We start from the raw sequence: 14,665 nt of genomic DNA, 5'->3' as shown, positions 1-14,665 counted from the left end.
ATAGCGAATGCTAGTGTCATCTACTAGATTATGCCCTTTCATGCCTTCTTGCTCTGACCCAAGATTTAAGAGGGAAAGATCATGGCATGCTGCTTTCTGCTGTGTTCTGATCTAGTTTGGGTCCTGCCCACTTCTTGTGCTTCCCCCTTCTCTGATGTATCTGGGATCTATTTATGTGCCAAGCACAGAGTGTGTCATCTTGGCCCTTTGAAAATCAGAGGGAGTTTTACCCTTGGTTTATGTGGGGCCAGGTTTCCACCCAGAGCACGTAATAATTCTTCACGCTCACATTGTGAATTGAACCTGGCCAGCTCAAGTGATTTTTATCACATGTTTCATGGTATTTGGTGTTTTTATGAAACCCCTGGCTCCTGGGGACATGCAGTTAGGTGAGAATCTCAGTTTGGAGGGTTTTCTTCCCCCTAAATCAAGTTTCTAGATCTCAAGATTGCAGAGAAGGCCTCAGAGATACGACCTGAGTGCATTCTCAGAATACAGATGGCAAATATAAAGGACCCAGTGTTTGTGCTGGTTTTTAAACACCCAAGAGTTGGAAATACTCAAAGCTAATAGTTGGCACTTCTATGGCAGGTTTTACTTGAGGATCTGAAGGGACTTCAGAAACTCAAGTGAAAAAAGTGGCCAAGCAGCCCTGTGCAGTAGGGAGTTACAGCAGCCCCATCTTTCGGAGCGGGACCAGGGACACACAGAATGTAGGTTTGATCTGTCCAAATTGTATCTGGTTCATCTCATTCACTGAAATAGTCTTGTTCTTCATCAGATGGACTGGAATCAACGCGTATCACCATCTGGATTCTCTTTCTTTCTATGTACGTGTTCATTTAAAAAAAAAAATCTGTTTAACTGGAGTCCGGAGTCTTAGTAAATACAGAACTTGAGAGTGATTGACAGCTCCAGGCTGAAAATGAACATTTCTGAGCGTATTATTAAATGTCTCTCAGAGTGTCTTAGGCAGATGTTTGTTCTCTCAGATTTTCCAAGCGTTATAGGAACCCCAGGCAGCACATTCCTCAGAAAGGGATGTCATCATCACCTGTGTTCATACCCAGGCTCATCCAAGAAACACTTTCATTCCAGAGTAACTGGTTTTGCATTTCTGATGAAGCTCTTAAAATCAAAAAACCCTTTCAGCTGTGGGCAGGAGGCCTGGTGGTGGGCACAGGGACTCCGTGACACAGCACAGGGACCACCACTTTGCCAGGCATTAGGCATTCGTTATGATTGAAGCTTATAGACCGCTGCATTACACTTCACCGTGCAGTGGGAGATGGGAGAAGGACGTTGTCATCCTCCATTTTGCACAGGGGGAGAGCATGACACAGAGAAGTAAAGGCCTGTTTTCAGTAGTGGCATCTATATTTACATTAATTTTGGGGTGTCCAAATTTGGACGACTCAGGCTTAAATTTCAGAGGTTCTGATCAACCCCAGCCCCGGCTGAAATCGGTAGGAACTGATTGTGGGTAATGTCTCAAAAATCCAAACCCAGGAGGCTAAATGTGAGCATCCACACACTCAGGCATCCAAAATCAGATGCTGCTTTGGAAAATTGCAGTGCAAGGGACTTAGCTGGGGTCTCAGAGGAAAGTCCTGGGAGATTTGGGAAGAGAGGCTCGCCTCGTAGGTCACCACTTCACCGCTATACACAATTCCAGACGCTCGGCAGCCTGAGCTCACAAGCGTGCCAGCAGAAGACCGAGCCGTTATTACCATGCAGAATCTATTACCTATTTTCAAAATCACTGCCAGTTTTTTGCTGGCAGCAATAGCAAGATAGGCAATATTTTTTAAATTTCTGCCCTGTCACTGTCCACACAGTGGGTGAAACCAGCACCACTGAAGTCAACAGGAGTTTTGGCCTCGACTTCAGCGGGGTCAGGATTTCACTCGCTCCCTTAATTAAGTGTTTGTTACACATAGAGAAAGTCACTGTGCCTACTGCAGGAGGCATCTGTTTCTGTGCATGCCAAAGCAACGCATGTCCTCTAGGGAACAATGGAGTTAGCTGTGCTTTCTGTTTCGATTTAAGTTGGACATCTTTCATCCTACACATACAGCATCTTGGCAGTGTTTTGATAACTCTTGTTCTGCTTGACTCATTTAGAGCAAACAAGTCATGTCAATATTTTGCCAGATGAGAAAATAATTCCCTGTAGTTTATAAGGTGACACTGTCAAGGGTGGAAGGATCCAGACATGAGCTACCTTTGCAGCTTACAAAACCCTTGGAATTATTTTGCAGACTTCCCTGTAGAAAAGGGATTTCAGAGGATGGGATTTTCAAAAGGCACTCAGCACTGCGCCAATTTTGCTCCTGTTGAAGCTGACCTGAACTTTACTACTGACTCCTACTGGAACAGATTTAAGCTAATGCTTTGCATCCTCAAAAATCCTACCCCACGACAATAGCAGCAGTTTGGTCAGGAAGATCTTGGCAGTATGTTGCTCTGCTGAGCATTGAAGGAAAGTCGACTACAGAGGCCTGATCACCTACTGTCTTGCGCAGTGCAGAGTTCAGACAAACTGGCCAAAGTGTAGGAGTAGTGATTGATAAAACCTGGTCATATCCTGAAAGTCCTGTTACAATCTTGCCCAGAGGCTTGACTAAGAAACACATCACTTTTGACATGTGACCAGGAAAGCACCAATTTCAATTCTGTCTGGCCCATGGCGGGTCCCCATCTGGCCCAGGGGTGGGGAGTAGCCCAGGCCTTGGGGCGTGCGGCCAGTCCTGCTGTCCCCAGGTGCATGGGGACGGCAGCCCTACTGCCTAGACACCCCGGCCCATCTGCCCTGCACCCAAAGCCGGGGGCACTGCATCTGCCCTGCACCCAAAGCTGGGGGCGCTGGATGGAGCAAGAGGTCTGGGTCTTAATGGAGCCCCTGCAGGCAGGGTGCACTTGGTCAGCAGATGGGCTGGGGCCGTGGGCAGGCAGGGAGTGGCTCTGGGAGCAGGTTGGGTGGGCAGGGCTGGGGCTGGGATCGCGGGGCAGTGACAGTGCAGGGCCAGGGCCACGATCCATAGCAGTGACAGTGCAGGGCCGGGGCCCAGGGCAGAGCCGTGATTCGCAGGGAGTGCATCATGGCTCTGCCCTGAGTCCCGGCCTTGTGCTGTCACTGCCCCACGATCCTGGCCCTGCCTGTCCCGCTCCCAGATACTATTCCTCGCCCACCCATGGCCCCATCCTATCTGCCTGGCTGAGCACGCCCTGCCCACGGGGGTCCCAAGCCAGTCGCCAGGAAGACCCTGCTTGCCCATGTGCCTGCTCCATCTTTCACCCCTGGCCAGGTGCAGGGAAAACACGCTGGGGCCGGATAGGATCAGTGCCCCCTCCCCTCTGCCCCCCGCGTCGGGCCCGGTCAGCACCCTAGAGTCTACCGTTTTGATAGCATCACTTTAAGAAATGACCTGTGGGAATCCTTGAGTCTGGGGCTGACCTTGCTCACAGTGAAGGGCAATCCAGAGGTATAACAGTGCAGCTCTCTACCTGGGGAGCACCTGCTCCTGTCATGCTGATTAAAGCAGTGTGATCAGCTCTTGCTGTGGCAGTGACTGCTTTTGCACCCCCCAAATCCCCACACAAAGGCAGCACCCAGGGCTGCTGTCCTGGTTGCCCCGTCTCAGTTATGTCGTGGGGGCAGTAGGTGGAATTTGCTCCTGTTCTTAAATGGTAGGGAGAGCTTGGGCTAGCTGCCCGCACTGGGTGAATAGTCCCTGAAGAGAAGCACAACTGGGAAACTCAGGACTTATATGGCAAAATATTTATTATAAGCCAAATTTCCATTGAAGTCAGTGGAGCTAATCCAGTGCACTTCAGTGAGGGATTGAGACCTCCTTGTTTTGCATGGCTTATATCTAGAATAAAAATACAGCTGCTGAAGGGTGATGTTTGCTGTACTTTTCTCAGATGAATCCTGGCTGGTAACTATATTTATTCCTGCAACATAATTGCTGCTAATCTTGGGGTAGAAAGAGAAGTTTCAAAGCAGCTTTTATTTTTAAAAATTACGATATCTGTACACAATGTTACAGATTTAGTTTAGTAGCATTGAGTCAGAGTTTAATTCTGTTTTACCATGTATGCACAAGGAAACTTTCACAGAGGGGACAGGTGGTGCAGTAATACAAGCAAAGGATTATTTTTAGGTATTATTGGTAATACGGCAGGACAAGTTCATATTTATAAAAGATGTGGTTCGTTGCTTTTGTAATCGATGTGCTGGAGAACAAGCCTAAATGCCAGTTTTTCAGAAGACCTCAGCACCCATACAGGCAACTCAAGTAAGCGGAGACATAAGGAGCTCAGCGTGTTGGGCATCACTTCTGAATTACGTGCCTAAATGGAAAAGAGCTGTTTAGAAAATCTGACCCCGGTGACATACGTGATGTGTTGATGTCTCTAAATAGCTCTCAGTAGGTGGAAATGCTGGGAAACGGGGAGAACTTCTGATCATTCCACCTTGGACAGGGTTTTTTTTTTTCCTTTTCTATGTCTATTTAAAAAAGAAATGGGCAAAAGTTTCTTTTGTTTCTCTAGGCCTGGGTCACAGCATCTTAGTATGGGTGTGTATGAGCTCTGATGTTTCTCAGAGGAGGATAAAGCTACTTTTGAGGGACCATCCTCAAACCAAGCCACCTTCCTAAGCAATAAGCCTAACTGACGCGACAACAAAGGAACCGTGAGGGTTACTCTTGTTAATGAAGCTCCAAATAATATACTAATAAAACACAGTGGTGCCTTTTCACTAGGCTAGTGCATTAAACCAAGACATGTGGCTTCTGTAGTTCGATGGTAAGCAGACTGAAGAATATTGGCGTATCCTTCTAAACTGTAGGCCTTGATCCAGCAAAGCATTTAATCAGATGTATAACTTTAGGAATGGAATAGCCTTGTAACATTAAGCATGTGAAATCAATGCAGTTACCCACGTGCTTTAAAACTGCATGAGCATGAAGCTTTGGTTGGACTGGACCTTAGTCTTGGTCACAGTTCCACCTCCTGGTGAACAGGGGGCAAGACTTTATAAAGTGGCTAATGGTTTGGGATGCCTCAGTTTTTGGGCACCTCAGTGGACTTACCTAATGGGGTCCCTTTTCCAGGAGTAGCTGCTCAGATGTTTGGGAAATCAAATTGCTTTAAAGCTGGGCCCCTGAAAGTTAATGCATCTGAAAACTCTTGTTAGAGTTGGAAATCTTATCCCAATGCTCTGCTTCTGTTCTTACTTGTTCCAGAATGAACTGAGATCAGAAGCCGACCCATGTCTGAGACTGGAAAGACATAACTATCTTATCTGGTCAAGCTGATTTTAAAATGGTCTCAGTCTCTTGCTACTGATAACCAGTCTCTTCTGTATTCTATTACTAGGGTAAGAGGCTGATTTAGAGCCAGTAGTTCAGGAGCGGGCAATTATTTTTGGGAAGAAGGCCGCTTACTGAGTTTTGGCAAGCCATCGAGGGCCACATGACAGGCAGCCCAGGGCAGATAAATATTAATTTTCTAAATTTTTGAGGGGCCCCGTGGGCCAGATAGAATGGCATGGCAGGCCGCATCTGGCCCCCGGGCTGCATTTTGCCCATCCCTGCAGTAGATCCTCAGCATAGGTCAATCCTTGTTCAGATCAATAGGATCCTACCCTCTTTTTACAGTTCCCCGCCCTCCCAAATTGTGCTGTAGCCTTGCACAGCAGAGAGTCCACTCCTGGTTTGCAAACATAGGTTCCCACCTCCTCTCATGGAGGTCAAGGGAAAGCCTTCCTTTGACTTCAGTGATGTAGGCTTACGCTACACTGTATGATTCTGCCCTGCACGACCAAATCACATTTATGCTGCCATGTTGTAATCGAGCCATCTGAAACTAATGGAAAGCATAGACCCAGACCACAGACCATCTCCCCGCAACAAGACAGTATTGTGAGCCTTGGCTATGAAATAGTAAGAATTTAATAATCTCAAAAAGTGGATAATGTGATAGTAATGTGCTGTGAATTCTGAGACGAAGAAGAGATTATTATGCATGATTTAAAAGCTAACTGTGAGGCATGAAAAATCTGTGTCCAGGATTCATTTCTTTAAGTTTGAGAGAGTATAAACAGATGTAGGTTATGCATCACATAAGAGCCAGGAAACTACATTTTCTGATGATTTATCTTGGGTTGATCTTATGGTTTCTGTATTTTACATGAAATTAATTCACTTCCAGTAACAATGATTTTAATAGTTTATTATGAAGCCACAGAATAAATATGTGAAGTGAAACCACCAGCTTTTCTGCACAACATCGCCATATGAAAACCAAATGGGGAGACCAGGGAAAATCATTACTTAAAGGCATACTACCCCTTTCTTCTGTTTTCTATTTTATTTTATATATAAGTTCTTATACCACCTTCACAACTACAGTAACTAAGTGCCTTCTTGTGGTACAATAAGCAACATGGCTAATATCTTTCCAAAATATTTTTCTGGGTAGCAAAAACCAAACAGGGAAGCTTAGTAAATGAACAGACACAACTTAGAAGTATCCCCTATTTCTGGTGTAAGCCTATTTTATTTTACAGTTGTCTTTTTTGTTTGAACCTGGCGAGCTTTTAAAATTTAAGCGTGAGTTTAACATTAACTAGACAAGTTGTCTTCTAACTTCCGAATCGGTGTGATTCTTTAAAAGTCTTGCATAAATCCAAATGAATGGGTATATAGCGGCAAATGGTTGTGTTTTTAAAATGATCTGGTTTCTCATTGTGTGATATTCTGATAGTAACATGGGTAAAGAAATGTGTTTAGTTTGCAGCATAGGGGGCCAGATCTTCAGCAGGTCTCCGCATAATTCTGCCAGCCTTGACCAAGCTGTGCTGATTTAAGCTAATTGAGGATATGGGCAATTAGAAGTTTATTGGACAATGTTTTACATGGGGGCTGAACTTTCAGTAATGCTGTGATAAACCCATAAGCGTCGCAGCCGGTCTGCCTTTCCAGAGCTTTCCCCCTCCAATTAGAAACTGATACAAATTTTTGTAACCAAAAACTGGAATTCTCTGACAAAATCATATGCCTTCAGCAGCAGCTGGGGTTTTAGGGCAAGTAGCAAATATTTGCAAAAGTTTTGCAAAAAACTGTGAGAACTTGCACCATTTTAAAATCTGTGTAGCCTAAATAGAGTCAGAAACGGACACGTCGCTTTTGGTTCAAACATAAGAAACTAGTTCCAGCGTCCGCTGTTTTCTTTTGTGACTTGTTTGGATTTAGTGAACACAGAGACTGGTGCAGATGGATTGATATATTTATTAACTTGTTGGGCCAGCCCTAATGCTGGGCTATTTACAGTCAAATGAAAACTTTCTCATGCACTTTAAGCTGGAGGAACTTTCAGTTTCCCAGAAACAGGTACAAGCACCACAGGCATTTTTAATCAAAGCGAGCACGCAACTGCAAAACGTTTTCTTTTTCTTTTTCTTTTTTTGCTGTTTTTTTTCTAGAAGCCAAAAATTGCATCCTTTCTTCTTAATGATCATAAAAAATAAATCTTCTTGGCTGGTTTGCCCAGAAATAAATTAGAAAACATCGAAAAAGTTGTGGTCTTCCCAAAAATAACATCCTTTTGAAAGTTACAAGTTGTAGCTGTTGTAAGCTTCCAAGATATTATTTGTTTTCCCCGTAACATCCTTTCCATATGTTGTCTAATTATGTCGACTGTCATTAGACAGTCAAATAGGCAGAAATTGTATAGGACATTAAGAACTTTTATGTGATGTTCCATAAATGTTGTATAAAGAAGATTCATGTATAAACATAAGGGTGTCTTCAAGCTAATGTTGAGAGGAGTTTATGGGCTTACTTCCATGTTTTGCCCCGGTGGGAATGCTTTTATTGTCTCGTAAATTATATTTCTGCTTCACATACAGTCCACTAAATCATTCTTGAAGTAAAAAAATGCTAGGGAAGGGCTTGGAAGAGTTGGTGGAAGGGTAGCAACTTCATTGTGTATACAGAGAAAAAGTTGCACCTTGCATTATGCAAACACCATGGGGAGAGGAGTACATGGGTTTGCCTTAACCTGCAAACAAAGTCAGGCCGTAGCTGCCTTGCTCATGTGGATAATCCCATTGAAGTGAATCAGATCATCAAAGATTTGCACAGGGATCATTTCTTACAGAGCTGTGCAATCCCTGCCTCTTTGTGTGAGGTGCTGGGGACCCCTAAATACTCAGCACCTCCTTGATATGAAGCCTCTTTGCATATGTAAGTCAGTCTCAGTGGCTTAAATGGACCCAGTGAGTGCATGTAAATTTATGCATGTGCCGAAGCTTTTGCAGAATCGGGTCCACAGCATGAAAGATGGCATCAAACTTTTGAAAGCCTATGGTTAAGAAAAGTCCTTCTGTGGTCAATACATATGGCGTTTACTCGAGTGCTAGAGGAAAGCAAAGCCAGCCTGCCTGTGCTATGCCCTGTTACCACCGGGTATATACTTGAGGGTAGTCCTTGGGCACTCTTGTAAGTCACCAGTTCCATTTGTTTTAGGTAACACATATACTGCTCAAGTAATCAGTCTGGTACTGAAGAATTGGCCCTGCTGTATAGCAGATACCTGCCCTTGACCGGAGCCTCTAGGTGTTGCTACAGCTTCTGCCATTAATCATTTGCAAGGCATAGCATCATTGAGCTATTGTGTATTTATGTTTTGCAGAGCTTGGACCTGGATGACCATAGTGAACCAGAGCCGAGAAAAATTTCTAATTCCACCGTCATTGAAAATGGACATCAGTCTTCAGTTGGTAAGAAAGAAATGCAGGAAAGACAAATAAGTTGCAAGACCAGCCTCCCCGGCAAACTACAGCTGCATGTAAAGTCGGGTTCTGGCAGTACGAGCAACTTCCTGGTGTTGCAAGCGTTAGCTTCATACTTTTTCAACATGATTATTGTACCGTGCTGATGATCTTGCAGACCTTTAGGCGTGTGCTTCGTTTTTCTACTTACCAAGTCCCACTGACTTGGTAAGCTTGTTCCTAAGTGTAGGATCTGGGCCTAAATCGTAGCATCATCAGTGCAGTTTCCAGTTATTCTGAATAAGATTTAGTAATCTGGGTGCCTTTCTGTCCATACCTTTTAAAGAATTCTGCATGCTACTAATTAACTCTCCCTTCCCTTCTGGGGAACCAGTCTTATTATCTCCATGTTACACAAGAGGAAAGCAAAGCAGAGAGCTTTTAAGTGAACAAAAAAAAAAAAGAACAAAGGAGTCCTGAGACTTGGTCCCCAGCAGCAGATGTAGTGGCAGCAGGCACAGCAGCTCCAAAATGAAACATAGTACACCGTCATATAGGACAAGGCATCATCATGACTTTTACAAAGCTCGATTTCAGCATGCTCGGTCTCCTGAGAATGACATGGTATGGTTAAAGGGGAAATTAATCTAGTTAATCCAGTGTTTCAGAAACCAAAATGAAATGAAGCCACTGTGCCTAGGGAATTGTTTTGAATTTTAAAAATAGCTGAAAATAAAATAATTTTCCTCCTGTTTCTTTTTATTCCCTAGGTCAGGCAAAGGTTTCACATGAAGTGATCTCTTCTCTTCCCATGTCAAACTCTTCCTCTGAAGCGCATGCCCCTGCTGTGTCCTTACAAATGCCACACCTTCCTGTGACTGCAGTGACAAGAGTGTCAGAAAAGTTTTCTGGAGAAACCTCCTCATCATCAGGGACAGCCAATGCATCCAGTGGCCTGATAGGACAGAGCAGGAGCAAAAATGAGACTGTGATGAAAACGTCCAGCCAATCGGGTAAGAGAGAAATTTCTAGCTATGAAAGAAATTTGTTCACTGAAGCTAGGTCTGATATTTTTATAAAGTAAAAATCATCATTTGATTCATCTTCTAGCTGTTTGGTGTTGAATGCTTTTGTGAAGAGCAATTCATGCAAGCTTAGTAGCTGCAGGATTTATAACCTAACTTATTTAAACATAAATTTCACGCTTCAGGGGCTATTGCTCTCAGTAGTGTTGGAGCCTGATCCAAAGCCTATTAAAGTCCATGAGAATCCTCTCATTGAGTCCAGTAGTTCTGGGATCAGACTCATAGAGTTTTATTCACAGTGTCCCCATGAGGAACCCATTACAGATGAGGAAATGGAGGTAAAGAAATTTCAGGTGACCTAACCAGCATAACAAAGGGGACCAGGCAAGGAAATAGAGACAGAAATTGGACAAAGGAGTTCTGACAAGCTGGTAAAAAAAAACCAAAAACTTTTTTTTTTTGCTGGCAAGTGAATGCTTGGTATTTGAACCAAAATTATTTTGGTACTCAGCTGAAATTCTTCAGTTTCTAACCAGTATTTTTGCATTTTTAATTTACTTGGATCTCTGAGATCAAAATCTCATGTTCATTTTAGAACATCACGGGCTCAGTTCTCCAATTGCACCAGTTTCACGCTGATGGAACTGCTCTGAGTTCAGTAGCGCTGTTCTTGTTTGTGAAAGGGGAGTTCTGCCCCATTACCAACATGAAAGAGAAGCTGTTTGCATGTGAATCAGCCATTGTTTCTTGGGGTTTCCCTTGTGTTAAAACAAAGAAATTAGCCCACATCGTCTCTTTTTTCCTTTTCAGTGAGTGGTGTGAAGACCTGGAATTCCAGTTCGGTGAGAACAGTGGGCACATCTGTAACTGCAGGTGGGTGCTATTTCCCTACCTTCCTTGTAGCCCTATCCAAAATGGGTTACTATGCAAGGATGCTGTTTGTGAGTTTGGCTCTGGGGTTTTGATCTGGGCTCCTCTCTCCACAAACCAGCTTAAATTGAACAGTTGGTTTGGGTCATGAGTACATAGCAATGCTGAGAATGTAACAAGGCATCATGAAGATGTCTGATGCAGCTCCATTGAAGTCAAGGGAAGGCTTTCCAGTGACTCCACTGGGATTTGGATCACACTTTAGATGAGTTCATAGCAGAGGCTGTAGACAGATGTAGGTTTCAGCCACTTTAAAAGGGGAGGAAGGGTTGGCCCTCTGGAGTGCTCATCAGCTGTGGCAAAGTAACTGTTAGGTCTGTATGTCCCTAAAGCAGTGTAAGAGAATTAAAATGCTGTAACTATAACCCAGAAAGGAACAGATTTAAAGTTATATCAGTTTTGTTCCACTTATGCCATACCAGTATAACTGTTATGTCGTCCATGCCCTTGCCCATTCAGCTTCTTTGCAAACTTCTGGGATGTTCCATTCAAGCAACGGAAAGAAAAGAAAACAGGTTATTTTGAATTACTCACAGTGCCATCTTTCATTACGATCAACACACCCTGTAATCAGCCTCCCACAAGGGAATTTCTCTTTGGACCCTAAAGCTAGCACTGAGGTCCTGGTGTTACTGGATCTGATGCATCTTGTACAATATGGTGAAAGGGGGGCAAACATGACTTTCTGTTGGGCAGCACAGGCAGACCACAGTGGTGGGGCACATGGGAAAGAGAAGGGCTGTGTGGTGCTCCAGTCCCTTCAGTTGGTGACTTTGCAACCGTTGGAGTCTGGGCTGCTTTTGTGGGGCTGAAATGGTTCCTGGCAGAAACTAAATAGCCCACAAAGCAGCTCTGAATCTCACCATATGACTAGGGCTGCATATGACTTGCCAGGAAGAGTGTAGCAAGCTGTGCTTTAGCTTTATTTCTTCTTGCACTGCCATGCTCCTGGCTCCATCTCTAGCATACTGTACTTCTTCGTTTGCGCCTTGTTGAGGAGCCAGGATGAATCTGCCTGGAGAGACAGTGTCTGCACCAAGGGGCTTGTCCCAAGGCTTTCTGAGGAATGTTTTAGCTCTTCAACACCACTGCAGTGGGACAGATCCCTCCCCAAGAGCCTGCTAGCTCATGCTGGCAGAATAACCTGCAACTTGTCCCTGTGGTGAGGAAGAATAAGTGTGTGGCCATGTGTCAGGAAGTTGATTAAAAACATATGGTGGGAAAAACACTCAGCACCGATGCATCTCATTTTTATTGCTGTTTACAGCAGAGAAAAGCACTTCTGTCACAAAGTCTGTGTCAGCTATGAGCTACGGAATGACTAGTGGAACCAAAGCTACTGAAAGGTAGGCCTTTCCTTGATTTTTATTACACTAACAAGTGTGTTCACTATACCTTAAATACAGAGACCAGATGAGTCCTAATGGGTCCAGTCCAGGTGTGTAGAAGGGGCTTGAGATGCCCCATTTGAGGTGCAGGGAAGTGGGGAATGGATACGGTTTGTAGGTCGGTGGCTAAGGAACAGTCAAGCTGAAGATGGTGGTTAAACTGAGGTTTATGTCTGTTGTCATGAAAGCCAACATGACAGTATTTGGAGCTGGTTGGGAATACTGTCTGGTTACCGAGCTGTCATCACAGGGGGAGGGGGAGGGTGGCTTTGTGGTTCAGGTGCTAAGTGGAAACATAAGTGATGTAGGTGGTTTAACTTCTGGCCCTGCTACTGCCTGCTTACATGACTGAGAAAAAGTCCTCCATTTGCTTTGCACATCCATTTTCCTCCTGTAAAAGAAGAACCACTACCTCCCTGCCTTGTAGGAGTCTTGGGAGCATGGGCGACTGGTGCCTCCTGAGTCTGGGTGGGCACCAGATCGCCAACGGGGGGGACACCCCAGCAGCCAATCGTCAAGCCAGCGACAAGACCAGAAGGGCACTTCCAGTTTTGCGGCTGGTGCTTCCAGGGGGTGCATGACCAATGTCAGGGGGTGCACATGCACCCGCGTGCACCCCCTACGCATTGCCAGTACTCGGGAGGATAAATCCATTAATAGTTGAGGTGCTCACTTACTGACTGGATGGGAGTTACATGAGCTAGGCCGATAACTTTAATAACCCCTGATCTAGCTGAATACTCCATCCAGTATGGGACTGTTGATTGCAGTGTACTCTGTTGTGCTTTGACAAGTGACATATGACTCCAGTAACAGGGTATTCTGCAGCCCCATGCTACCAGAACATGGAAGTGCCTGCATACAGCGAGCTGAGAACCATGCTATCTCCTAGCTCAGCCCTGATCTCTGTGAATGAGCATGTTTGGGATATACAATGCCTGTTTTTTCAAATTGTCCTTTAATGGACATGCTGGGCCCTTTGTCAGCTCCTTTTAAAGTACTCAGCTGTGTTGAAGTTTTTATTTTGGGTCTGTTTTTGGAAACTGCACACATGACCCATCAAACATTCTTATTTTGATTGGCTTGGAGCTTAGCTCCCAGCGTTAGGTTTCCAAGCGCCTTGCAGGACACAGGCTGACTTTCTGCCCTCCTCGGGAAGGCTGACTACCACACATTTTTGATTAATTCAAAGGCACAGTTGTTTAGTGTAGGATTACGTGGTATCACCATTGCTGTTGGGGATATCAAGGCATCCTCAGCATGCAGAATATTTAGCAATACAAATGGAAGGGCAGGCAACTTCAGTTTCCTTAACTGGGCTTGCATCTGCCTCCCAAATTAGCCTAACCTGGGTGTTAAACTTCTGATGGGCTGCTAGGTAAAGGTGCTGCACCAGCTGTTTGTCATTTGAGTGACAGAAGGATGTTCATTTTGGGAGACAGGATTCTCTTCCCAGCTGTTTGTAAATTATTATGTGACCATGAGTCATCCACTTCATCCCACTGTCCCTCAGCTTTCCTAAGGCTCCTAATGCCCAGATTTGTCAAGGTATTAGGTATTCCTTTGCTCTGTGCTGCAAGGTCTTAGTGATTTAGACAGCTAGCCCAATTATCAAACGTGCCTTGGGTTCCTTAGTCCTATTGACTCAGTGAAACTTAAGCTCCTAAATGCTTAGGTCAGTTGTGAAAATGGGATTGGGGTTCCTTTGAAAATATCCCCCTGTATGCATAAATATCTGGAGTTCTGCTGGAGCTGATGTTAGTGCTGCATCAGGATACCCCGCGCCCCAGAGAATTCCTCTTTTAACAGATTAATTTTGCATTCTCGTGATTTTTTTCTGCAGTGTCACCGACAGTTACAGTGATGTAACCCCCAAATCCCACTCCCCTCCACCTACTGTGCACCGCCAAGTGGAAAGGAGGAGAGAGCTTGTGAGGTCGCAGACACTGCCACGGACTTTGGGGACGCAGTCCAGGAAAGCTCTCTTTGAGAAATTTGAACAGGACAGTGGCAAGTATGTCATTCCTTAGGCAGTATTGCATCCAGAGTGGGCTCAGTAATGGGAAAAAAAATCTGTTCGCTGATTATAGTGGAGGTTGCCTAGCTGACGATATCTCTCAAGGTTTGAATGGCTGGAAATCTTGGGCTTGATCCAGCGCTCGCGAAGTCACTGGTGGAATTTGTATTTATTCTAGTGAGTGTTAGATCAAGCCCTTGGTAAGCAATTCATAATGAGCTTGAAGATCCAATAATATTGCATAATCAACCTGGAAAAGGAAGAAGCCAGGAAATACAGAGCTGTAGCTACAGGCTGCCTTTGCTGTTGTCTAGTCACTCTACTGGCCCAGCAGGTGCCCATTCTTTAGACGGGGATATTATAAAAATTTTCCTCTGCATGGCTGCTTACTAAGGCTTATGAGAGGAAACTGAAAATACCATGGCTGTGCTTTACAGATGTGGTCCTGGCTTTAAAATGTTTATAATCCAAATAGAAGATACAGGTGAAATCCTGGTCTTACAGAAAAACCAAGATTTCCTGC

General features: G+C 44.6%; 1 protein-coding gene across 7 annotated transcripts in view; it reads left to right on the top strand.

Annotated features, from left to right (window-relative positions):
* The window catches only part of SMTNL2 (smoothelin like 2), a 69,969-nt gene that overhangs the window by 46,392 nt on the left and 8,912 nt on the right, over window positions 1-14,665 (top strand). For 5 of the 7 annotated variants that reach the window (XM_025212921.1, XM_025212919.1, XM_025212924.1 and 2 more), the window contains exons 2-6: window positions 8,704-8,791; window positions 9,553-9,795; window positions 10,618-10,680; window positions 12,005-12,083; window positions 13,969-14,139. In XM_025212921.1, coding sequence (XP_025068706.1) covers window positions 8,704-8,791; window positions 9,553-9,795; window positions 10,618-10,680; window positions 12,005-12,083; window positions 13,969-14,139 — 644 coding nt within the window. Of the gene's footprint in view, window positions 1-4,241; window positions 4,302-8,703; window positions 8,792-9,552; window positions 9,796-10,617; window positions 10,681-12,004; window positions 12,084-13,968; window positions 14,140-14,665 lie in introns of those variants that run through there. The other 2 variants (XR_003095812.1, XM_025212918.1) reach the window with 1 other exon arrangement.

Source organism: Alligator sinensis, unplaced genomic scaffold (genome assembly GCF_000455745.1).
Source record: "Alligator sinensis unplaced genomic scaffold, ASM45574v1 scaffold714_1, whole genome shotgun sequence".
In the NCBI taxonomy this organism is placed as follows: Eukaryota; Metazoa; Chordata; order Crocodylia; family Alligatoridae; genus Alligator; species Alligator sinensis.
The sequence above is the reverse complement of the archived record's forward strand: the minus strand, read 5'-3'. Positions and strand labels throughout refer to the sequence as shown.